This window comes from Agrilus planipennis, unplaced genomic scaffold, assembly GCF_000699045.2.
Source record: "Agrilus planipennis isolate EAB-ADULT unplaced genomic scaffold, Apla_2.0 scaffold45, whole genome shotgun sequence".
Classification (NCBI taxonomy): Eukaryota; Metazoa; Arthropoda; class Insecta; order Coleoptera; family Buprestidae; genus Agrilus; species Agrilus planipennis.
Window position 1 is genome coordinate 1278934 of NW_020438890.1, and position 12336 is coordinate 1291269.

Genomic DNA, 12336 nt, shown 5'->3' on the forward strand with positions numbered 1-12336 from the left:
AGAAAACCACCTTACATTTTATTCAGGTAAAACATCACGATCAGATTCCTTTGCTGTTAGTAAGCATACTTCTGTTTCAAGCTGCTTATCAAGAACTTTGAAAATGTTCCCGACGATTCAAATATAAAACGTTGGTAACAGACTACATGTCATGGTTGAAAATCTTAAATTTTCAACTCCACAGTATTGTCTACTGATTTTTTTTTATTTCAAACAAGTCAAGCACAATCTTTTAGTTCTTCTTTTATTTAGTAATACCACATTTGTGCTAAATTAGAGAATAATATTTGATTTTAAGGGAAGCGAATAAATAACAACAGTCAGCGTTTATTAGAAAAATAAATTAAATTAAGCGTACTAACATAAGTTACTAAAATGGTAAACTACATAAGTACATGGCTAAGTCAAGAAATAATAATACTCTGGAATGTCATTGTAAATACTGATGAAATTGTCAAATTATTTACAGAATGTACGGTAAGTAAGTAGCGATTTGTCATAAAAGGTAAAATAAATACATGTAAAATGATCATCACAGTTTGTTGTGTATTATAATAAATGTTCGCACTGGTGCCGATAAATTAATTATTACTTGCAAGTGTATTCATCAGTTCTTTCACTACAAGTGTCACAGTCGACGTAACAACACCAATGAAATTTACACCTGCACTGCCATGTTCGCGTATATTGATGTGTGTTATAACCTCTGCCGCAACACATCAAATCACAACCATCGGTACCTGAAAAGAAAATAATTTTTAAATAATCATATGAAATAGTCGTACAAGAGGCAATAACAAGCCCGAAACTGATTTTTTCATTTCTTCTCTTCTAGATAATGGCCAAAAACTCTCTTATAAGTTTATTATATTATATTTATTATTAAATAATACATAAATTAAACGGTTACTGTCTTGTTCACAATACATTGATTTTGGTCCTAATGGTAAGCGAATACTGAATAAAGCCTGTTAATTGGTATATGTATTGTATTCCGACAATTTTCAGTTAATGCAAAATATGAACTTCTTTTAACTTTTTTCAACCGATAATTTTTATGCTTATATTCCAACTCTTTAAGTTGTTGCCAGTTAACAGCAAATCTAACATATAGGGTGTAATTGAAATAAGTGCGGAGCTTGCAGGAGGTGATAAGGCACTATAAGCCAAAAAATTAAGTAAATGTTTGCATGACCGAAAGCTCATCGTTATTAAGAACGACGTCGATGAAGTACAGGTAAATGCAATTCCGACACTGGTAGAGAAATATGACAATGCAACGCCGCATTCAATCAGCTAGTAATTTTTGCTCATGTACTGTTTGTTATATTAGATTGAGTGTGATTCAACATGTTTATGTTACAGCTACCTGTGGTAGTTGTTTGCTCTTTTAGTATTTAAACATTGTGTTAGGTCAATCGATGTATAGTTAAATAAACTAATTTAGTAATACAATATCAGTTATTGGAGGAGGTCACGACGTCCCTGTAAGACAGTTATTGTTACATTGCTGTAGAATGATACTTATTTACGGGTTTGAACTATACCGCCGCTGTAGAGGACGAATTTCTTGATTTCATTAAAGATAACCCCAAAACAGTATATAAGGAACGTTTGCTGCTCCCTTGTTATAGTGTGTCACATTTTAAAGAAATAGTTACTGCACCCTTATCATTTGCAACGAGTGCCAGCGTTGCTTGAAATTGATTTTCAGACGTGAGTGGATTAGTGTCAGTAATTTCGAATGAAAAGTGCTGCAGAGCCTAATTTTTTTTTGTTTTTTACCGATAAATGTTGCGGAATTTTGAATTTTCACAATAGTCACTTAGATACTTAGTTTGTATAAAGAGCAACAGGCAGTTATAGAGCTGGGGATGCAACGTAGAGAAGTAAATATTAGGAAGGGAGTCAGGCAGGGATGCACACTGTCACCGCTACTTTTTAATCTATACATCGAAGACGCCATCAACATCATTAAAGACAGTACAACTGTAGGGATAGATGTGCAAGGGCAAAAGATTAGTATGCTTAGATTTGCAGATGATATAGCAGTATTAGCATCTAGCAAGGAGGACCTAGAGATAGCTTTAAATAAAATGGAAGCGGTACTGACAGATCAGTACTGTATGAAAATAAATAAAAGTAAAACTAAAATACTGATATGCAAGGGAAGAAAAAGTAGGGAAAGAGCGAATATAAAGATAGGAGACGAAAAATTAGAAGAAGTGGCTGATTTTAGATACCTAGGAAGTCAGATAAGTGAGGATGGAAGGAGTAGTAGGGATATAAAGCAGAGGATAGCGCAGGGTCGTGTCGCCTTTAATAAAAAGAAGTCACTTCTATGCTCGCGAACGGTTAATTTAGAAATTCGAAAAAGGTTGTTAAAGGTGTATGTTTGGAGCACGGCGTTGTACGGGTGCGAAACATGGACAGTGGGAGCGGCGGAAAAGAAAAGGTTAGAAGCGTTCGAAATGTGGTGTTATAGGCGGATGATGAGGATATCGTGGGTAGAAAAGGTTAGAAATGAAGAGGTATTGGAAAGAATAGGAGAACAGAGGACTCTATGGAAGTCAATAAAAAATAGGCGAGATAGGTTGGTAGGACACCTTCTCAGGCATGAAGGTCTAGTCAGAGACATATTAGAGGCAGAAGCAGAAACAGGAGTTAGGAGAGGTAGACCTAGATTAGATTACTCTTCGCAAATAGTTAAGGATGTGGGCTGTTCTAGTTTTAGAGAAATGCGAAGTTTAGCTCAGGATAGGAAAGAGTGGAGGTACGTGTCCAACCAGTCTTAGGACTGATGACCTTATGATGATGACAATAGTCACTATTGGTGTGACACAAATTCTCATGTCGTACATCCTTCGTGATTTCAACAACAGTTTTCGGTAAATATGCGGCGCGGAATTTTTGGAGATTCACTGTTCTGATCTAATTGTGCGTTTAAATGGTGCAGCTTATTTGACCCTTTTACAAGAGAATCTACCGACTGTACTGGAAGACGCACCGTTGCGTTATATTTTTCCAACATGATGGTGCACCCCCTCACATAGCAAGACCAGTGCGTGAGTTTCTTGACTAGTAATTTCCTAGAGGATGAATTGAACGGAGGAGCGTGGTACTTAGACCGGCGCATACCCTGGATATAAATCTGTAGGACTTTTTTTGTACGGGGCTGTATTCAGAACTCTAATGGTCTGCACAATCGTGTGATGATCGCCGCAAATGAAATACGTCAAATGCCTGACGTTTTTGAACGACTAAGGAAATATTTCTGTAAACGTCTCGAGACGTGTATTCCAGCGAGGGATTCTAATTTCGAACAATTTTTGTAGTGAACGTATGTATGTAGATATGTTTAGTAGTGTTGTTCGCAGAACCGATAACTCTTCGATAAATAAGCGGTAAGTTCGCAAGCAAAAATCAGTAAATAATTAATTTGTTCTAGTGGAATGATAGAGCTATTGGCTGACCCCTCACAAAAAAATGTAAAGCGCAATACCTCCATGGAGATGTGAAAGTTTGCCTTAATAAAATTATAATTGTCCAGATGATACCAATTTACCTATTAATGTAATTTATGCAATCTTGTTTTTCTTTCAAGCTTTGAACAAATAATGTACTTATTTAATTCATTTTTATCGTAATAAGCGTCTAAGCATTATTATGTAATAGTAAATTGTATGTTTATCCTGAACATTCGATAACAGGTACAGCTTACATTCTCCATCGATATACCTGCAGAGTTGTGCACGTTTGTGTTGTCAATTTACGGGCAGGACTGTAAATTATTGTTTTTCTTAAGAAATGTCTCTACTTTTAACAACATGCTGAACACATCATGCGATTCTTAATTGCATCTAGTTTACACTCTCTAAACCTCCGCATTTATTTCTGTTACACCCTGTATAACTAGAAAAACGTAGTAAACGCCATCTGTAAAGATTTGCCAGTAATTGTTTTTAACAAGCTTCATTTTAATTAATAAATAATTGACGTATAAATTAACCTACAAAATTATGACACCGTCATAGTCTTTTTGCTGCACGTGTCAAAATCACAAAGATATACCTTCCTGTTTTCTGATTAATGAAATCTTTGTGTACGCTTCATGAAATATGAAATTTTCCCGTTTTTTCTAATCAATAATCTAAAGAACATCTTTCAATTTTTTGCTGATTCATAGATCCAATAAAATCTGTTTGCAAAATGTCTTTATAATTTTGTAATTCAATTCATCAGCAGCCTTATATTTTCACAAAGGAAGTACAACAATTTCGAACGAATTTTATATGAAATATAATTTTCTAGCTTTAGGTCAAGAATTGTTTAATTTTCCCAGAGAAATACCGTTGTTACAAAGGAATGTTAACACTTCAAAGAGCCCACGTAATAATTTAAAGCTCAATTTAGAGGAAGTAAAATTAGCTAAATATTCCGGATTTCCACCAAAGAATGAAAAATGCTTTTCGTTATGTCGATATTCAAAATATAGCCCTCAAATATATACATATATCTACATTTACCAACCGCTTCAGTTTTCTCTAAAACTTAACTTCCTTTTCAACTTTCTGAACTTCTTTAATTTTCCTTTTCATGCTCACATTTATCTACACTGATGAATTAATAGTACAAATCAAGCTTAGTGCAACCGTCATCAGATAATTGCAATGAAGTGAAAAACTTGATGGGTACTATCGAGATCCTTCCATAAAGAGAGTAGCATGCAGAAGGGTAAATACCAGCTTATGGTAAATTGAACTACATTTTAACTGATTATTATGCACTTAATTCTAGTTCCGTATTATTGAAATTTCAATGTGTGGACCAACTAAAATGAGGAGTGTTAAATGTGTTATAATATTCATTTTGAAAATAATTGATTTCTTCGAAGGTAAAAACAATTCTAGATCTATTACTTTTCTTACCTCTAGATGTTCTGTTACAAATTCTTCCAACGGTTCCCAATGAACCCGTGGTAGGATCCCTTTCACAATAGTTGGGTGACATTTGAAGAAAAACCAGATCCACCTTTTTGGGAACCTTCTTTATCGGTATCTTACCCTTTTTAAGAACCAATTGGATCTTTCTTGGCTTTTTCGGAAAAAAGTTGTCAATATCTCGCAAACCTGGAGAGGCGGGACTCGAACTAACTGGACGGGCTCTGTAATATTTCTTCATGAGAATGTCACCTATACGTCGAAATGGAGGCAAACTTTTCCAACAGGTTTTCATAGTACAACTGCCTGATACCCCGTGACATTTGCAGTCCTTTACCAAGTTCCCGTGCAGGACCTAAAACAAATTCGCTTTTTAAAAAGTGCGACTAGGTATTAACTACTGTTAGCTTGAAAGGGCGAAATAGACCATGCTTATTTGTTAAGTTTATCATGACTTAAATTTTGATAAAAAGAAAATAGAATCGTCATCCTTATACGTTATATACGTATGTTGGTCTTGGTGGTTACTTTCCAAGTGTCAGCCCAATCAGAGAATAATGGAGGTTAAATGTATAGGAATAGTTCAATGTATAGGAATAGGATTTTCAAAAGACAGTTTATTAAATATGCTTTACTTATTTTTGATTTTTATTATTACTTTGACTTTATTTTGCTGCTGACATGTCGAGAAACATAACGAGCTTATACATATGTGTGGCATAGGTCTTATTCATAGTAAATCAAAATCTGCTGTTCAAGTAAATTTTTCCCTTGCTTTCCTTCACCTCATTTTAAGAATAAGAAGCAGTACAGTCCAATTAATTAAAGTTCGTAAAATACATGGATTAATAGGAATAACCTATTATTCTTCTTAATCGATTAACAGGAATAATGGATTAATCGGAATAATGATTCATTATAGTAATTGATTAATGGGAATTAACGATTATAATTCCTACTATTATCGTCACTTCATGTTTTTCACCCGTTAATCTAACTTGTCTCCTTTAGACATATCACTATCTTCTTCCTCGCTCGCACACGTGCTTTTATGTGCCCTTCTTCCTTCTTTGCTATTTGAGAAAGCTTGTTTATCAAAAGACAAACTAGGGCTGAACAAAATTATTCGATTAATCTATTAATAATCAGTTATTAAAAATAATCGATTAATCGGAGTAATTAATCAGCAATAAAATATTTCGATTAATCGACTATTACGACTAATGGATTAATTAAAATGAATTATTTTCTTACATTCAACAATAGATTTTTTGTGTAATAATCGCCCAGCTCTAGTAACTACCTGATATGAACTGAGGCATCATTTTCCCAAGATCTTAGAGCTCAGTGGCCTTTGATTAAGCTTATTCTGAAATTTTGTCCTTTAAATATAGCGNAGTGTCAGCCCAATCAGAGAATAATGGAGGTTAAATGTATAGGAATAGTTCAATGTATAGGAATAGGATTTTCAAAAGACAGTTTATTAAATATGCTTTACTTATTTTTGATTTTTATTATTACTTTGACTTTATTTTGCTGCTGACATGTCGAGAAACATAACGAGCTTATACATATGTGTGGCATAGGTCTTATTCATAGTAAATCAAAATCTGCTGTTCAAGTAAATTTTTCCCTTGCTTTCCTTCACCTCATTTTAAGAATAAGAAGCAGTACAGTCCAATTAATTAAAGTTCGTAAAATACATGGATTAATAGGAATAACCTATTATTCTTCTTAATCGATTAACAGGAATAATGGATTAATCGGAATTAATGGGAATTAACGATTATAATTCCTACTATTATCGTCACTTGGTTTTTTTCATCCGTTGATCTAACTTGTCTCCTCTGTATATGTCACTAATAGCTTCTTCCTTGTAAGCACACACGTGCTTTTTTTTGCCCTTCTTCTTTCTTTACTATTTGAATGAATTAACCAAAATGGATAGTTTTCTTACATTCAACAATAGATTTTTGTTGAATAATCGCCCTGTTCTAGTAACTACCTGATATTGACATTTTTGTTTTTGATCAGATTTACACGAAACTTGATATTTATGCTCATTAGCATAAAATCAAACACCTATTTCAGCATTTTAAAAAAATCGCGGACACGTGTTTCGCCCATATAAAATTATTTGTGGTAATTAGGGGTGAGTATTCCTTTTAATTTTTAATTAAATGATAAGTTGATTATTACACTCTTTCAGTTATAGCATATGATTGTAGTAGTCATAGTCAATCTCATAAGAGTTTCAATATGTGGGGCCTGCAAAGTTAATGCTCATTTCATAAACCTATTCACGGCACCACCCTGTATTTTTTAAATATCTGGTAGGTACGTGTATGCATATGCTCGTGACCGGGATCAGGTTAGCGATGTGCGTTTTTTCGCAAGTCTCCCATCTCAGCTAATTGACAGGCTGAGTGATGGAGCGGCCTCCTGCGATTGTTAACCCACTCGTTGAATAACATTTGAATGCGCGCGTTCGCACACAATGGAGCAGAATTTACGGACCAAGAGGCCAAAAAAATCTTTGGAATAAGGTCCCGTTGGCTACCCGCTCTGTTATTATGATAATCATATCGTTCTTCTCTCTTAAACGTTCTTGCTTGGATCACTACAAGAACCAGTTGAATTTGTAAGAAAATTTCCTGGTATCAAGAAATTTTCGTTCTTTTATTCCCTGAAGATTTTAATAAAATCTTGCATTTAAATTATTTAATGGTTTACAGTGCGATTCGGAGAACTGCCTAAATGTTGGGGTAAAAGTAGTTCCTCAAACATATAGAGAAATTATGTAACGATTATGATGTTAATTCGGGTTTCTCTATATTTCTGTGAAAGTGAAAACCCAGTTTGGATCCTAAAAAAAGTACCGAATCCGCTGGGTACTGGATAATGACACCGGAGTAAAAAGAAAAAGTCAACACCAGCAATAAAAATTTAATAAGTGTTATAAAAACGTACCTAATGAAAATTGGTAATTAAGATTGCATTGGGGAAGATAGTTTGTCCTAATTTATATTATTTATTGTTAGCTACACTAAATTATTTGTTATGTATATTAGTATGATCGAACTGTTACAATTTCTGTCACTTGTTGGTATATCAGATTTTGATTAACGATAACTTATCGGCATGATTTTGTCACATTTTAGACTTTTAGTGTTTATAAATATTATAAGCCTGTTTCAACGGTTCCAACTCAACTCCTTCGTGGTTTGGGACGTTGTTGGGGTAGTATTAAATGGAAAGCCCACCAGAACGAAGACATGAACCATCAATCGTACTGGTTTTGCCAGGTACCTACCGGATAACCGGGTAAAATCACTATCTGCTGCATGTATAATAGGTAGGTACATTCCTGGTCAAAATCGACCTCTAAGGCATTAAGATAATAGTGCATGAGGAGCTGAGCTTTTTCTGTGACTCTAAAATCTACCGCCCCTAGACCTATGCTTATACGACCTTTTGGCAAATTCAGCACTGACTAATGCACATCGCGTCCAGCCTTTAAAGAGTAATTTTACGGAGCATCTTCATGGCTCTTTGACATTTGCATATACCCCGTGAAGTTTCCAAGCCTATAACGGGAATAAATTCAATGCAACAATTAGTACTTGTCGAAAATGCACCTTTGATTTGACAAAAAAGGCTAGCTAAGTAATAATCAATCAAATGAAACGCAAGTTCATAAATATATGGATTACTTACGTAACCAAACATAGAGAATGAGTAAATTAAGAAAAAATTACATCTTATTTGCCCACATCCGCTCGCTTGCAGTCGGGACACTAACATTCCTCACTATCCTCTAATTGCGTTACAACAGTTCACCCTAACAGGGTATATGTACAATCACGGTGTGATAGAAATAAGTGTCCAGCTTTGGAAGATATAAATTATATGCAATAAACAATCGCATGGTGAATTCAGCAACGTTGTTGTTGTTATTAAAGGCAACAAATTTTTTAAGAAAATCGCAATAATTTACAATCCGAAGCCGATCCTGTGCGTGAATTGGCAACATAGATGTCTACCAAAAGCATAGTGCAAGAAAAGCTCTGCAGTTAGTATCAAACGCTTAATATAAACAATTTAGTACTACACATAATGTTGAGACTAACGATAAATAAATTAAATAAGTACATTACAGGTAGCACTATATAAATGTGCGAACATAAAAGAAAGAAAAAAAATAAGCATAAACATTAGTCGGTAAATGAGCATCATCTGGATAATAGTAATTTTATTAAAGCAAATTTCCACACTACCGCTGAGGTATTCTCAAGATAAAATACTTTTTTCTGCAGGTGAAACATTTCGCACCACACCGTTATCGAAAACAGTCGCAGACATCGTGTAGGATGTACGATATACGAATTTGCGTGGTTGCGATTATTATAAAAATTTAAAATTCCGTCTCGCGTGAAGCAAATTTGTCTGTAAACCACAACCTTATATAGAAAAAATGAGGCGATGCAGTACTTTCTTCCGAAACCGACAAAAATCCACTCGAGGTTGAAAACCAGTTTTAAATATAGCTTGCACTCGCTGCGAATGATAAGGATACAGCAACTGTATCTTCAAAATTTGTCACATTACTGTCACACAAATGGAGTCAACGTTATCTGCTATTTAGCGTGTTTTATTTTGGAAGATCGTCTTCTTTGAAATCGAATATTTCGACTCTGCTACAGCGATATGATTCAAACCCGTAAAAAGGTATAATGTCCATTTTTATAACAACCACTGTTCTACAGTGACTAACCTGCACTCTGGCTTTACAAATGTTCTGACCACTAAACTACAACAGGTAACTAACAATGTCATAGGATTTCATATATTTAATATACATATAAATAAGTTAATAAAAATCGACGGATCGTTAACCTTGTAGGTCTGTTGGTCGTGGTTACTGTGCTGGTGTGTAAAGTCAAAGGTCCCGGGTTCGATTTCCGGCGGGGGTGTGACAACAGCAACAATTTTTCCCTCATTAATTTGAGGTAGTTTGTAGTGGTAAATAAAAAATCGAAAAAATGATTTCAAATTAATATTGCTAATGATTGATGTTGTGTTGTTGAATTAGTTTATTAAACTACACACCGATTACCTCATACAAAGTTTAAACGCTAAAAGAATAAACGACTACTAGAGTTTGGCTGTTAGCATAAATACCCTGTCACACTTAATCTAACAAATAAACAATACATGAACAAAAAATTCAAAGTAAATAATACACTTATGCTGGTAGTCACCAGGTGATTGAGTGCAACGTTGCGCTCCGTATTTCTATACCAGGGCCGGAATTGAATTTATCTGTACTTTTAGCTACAATTTCCTAGAGAATAATGAGTTCTCGGACATACAAATATTTCTAGGAAAGATATTTCACTAACTAAACGACATGGATAATACGTACCATTAATATAGGTTCTGTTACTTTATACATACACCTGTATGGTTTAGAGCTTTCTTATATTCTAGCAAAAAAAAATATTGCAAGTATACCAATTTGTCAGAGGTCGTATCTCGCAAATCGTGCGTATATTTGTACTTTTATTCATCTGAACTGATATACCTACACAAAAATTGTGTTCTTAAAATAATAACAAGACATTGCTACTGCGAATACCTATCTATCAGATTTTGATTAACGATAACTTATCGGCATGATTTTGTCACATTTTAGACTTTTAGTGTTTATAAATATTATAAGCCTGTTTCAACGGTTCCAACTCAACTCCTTCGTGGTTTGGGACGTTGTTGGGGTAGTATTAAATGGAAAGCCCACCAGAACGAAGACATGAACCATCAATCGTACTGGTTTTGCCAGGTACCTACCGGATAACCGGGTAAAATCACTATCTGCTGCATGTATAATAGGTAGGTACATTCCTGGTCAAAATCGACCTCTAAGGCATTAAGATAATAGTGCATGAGGAGCTGAGCTTTTTCTGTGACTCTAAAATCTACCGCCCCTAGACCTATGCTTATATGACCTTTTGGCAAATTCAGCACTGACTAATGCACATCGCGTCCAGCCTTTAAAGAGTAATTTTACGGAGCATCTTCATGGCTCTTTGACATTTGCATATACCCCGTGAAGTTTCCAAGCCTATAACGGGAATAAATTCAATGCAACAATTAGTACTTGTCGAAAATGCACCTTTGATTTGANAAACAGTATTGTATGAAAATAAATAAAAGTAAAATAAAAATAGTGGTATGCAAGGGAAGGAAAAGTAGAGAAAAATCGAATATAAAGATAGGAGAAGAAGTGGCCGATTTTAGGTATCTAGGAAGTCAGATAAGTAAGGACGGAAGCAGTGGTAGGAATATAAAGTAGAGGATAGCGCAGAATTGAGTCGCCTTCAATAAAAAGAAGTCACTTCTATGCTCACGAACGGTTAATTTAAAAAGAAAGGTTAGAAGCGTTCGAAATGTAGTGTTAGATGCGAATGATGAGAATACTGCGGATAGAGAAGGTTATCAAAGAAAAAATAGTTGAGGTCTCTTTGGAAGTCAATAAAAAATAGGCGAGATAAGTTAGTAGGACACCTTCTCAGCCATGAAGGTCTAATCAGAGACATATTAAGAAGCAGAAACGGAAGTTAGAAAGGGTAGAGGTAGACTTAGATTAGGATAAGGATATAGGTTGTTCTGCTTGTAGGGAAATGCGAAGATTAGGTCAAGATAGGAAAGAGTGGAGATGTGTGTCCAATCAGTCTAGGACTGGCGACCTTATGATGATGAATGTATTAAAGAAAACTAGCAGAAATATTCGAAAAATTGAAACAACCTAACGCCTGATGATTGAATATGTATGTGCTGTTCTGTATGGGGGAGGATTTAGAAGCGTAAATAAATTTAATCAAACGTCTTTAAATTGGTTACTGTAGTATTTATAAGTCCTAGTATCTATATGGTAGACGAATTTGAAATGTTTCTGTATATTGTGTAATTTATGATATTTAATAAAAGCTTATTTCAATAAGTAATTATTTAATAATAATAAGCAACAAGCAGAATAACGTCATCTAGTTATATTTACTGCAAATAATAGTAACTTAATGTTCTTTATTAAGTAATTATTTAATAGCAACGTCACCTTTCGACCTGCTCTGTTATTATGCAAATTCATTAAGCTTCTCTCGTCACCCTCGAGTTCTCTTGCATCTAGGAATTTTCTTGCAAAGCGTGTCCCATACTCAATATCGACGCTGCAGCCAGCCCATTTCCAACCTGGAGTGGATGGCTCTTTCGATTTGACCGCTGGAGCACAGCCACAGGTTGAAATGTTGCCCCTAGCACACGCTGCAGTGACAGAATAGGAAACACCCGCGCTGGAAATAGCGTAAGCAAACGCTGCTTCTCGAGATCCTACAACAAA

General features: G+C 34.8%; 1 protein-coding gene across 1 annotated transcript in view; it reads right to left on the reverse strand.

Annotated features, from left to right (window-relative positions):
* Window positions 1-358: 358 nt before the first annotated feature.
* The window catches only part of LOC108735339 (protein Wnt-7b), a 196218-nt gene continuing 184240 nt past the window's right edge, over window positions 359-12336 (reverse strand). Inside the window, exons 3-5 of the mRNA XM_018467265.2 lie at window positions 12055-12326; window positions 4929-5295; window positions 359-740 (exon numbers count right to left, since the gene is read on the reverse strand). Coding sequence (XP_018322767.1) covers window positions 589-740; window positions 4929-5295; window positions 12055-12326 — 791 coding nt within the window. The 3' untranslated portion in view covers window positions 359-588. The remainder of the gene's footprint in view (window positions 741-4928; window positions 5296-12054; window positions 12327-12336) is intronic.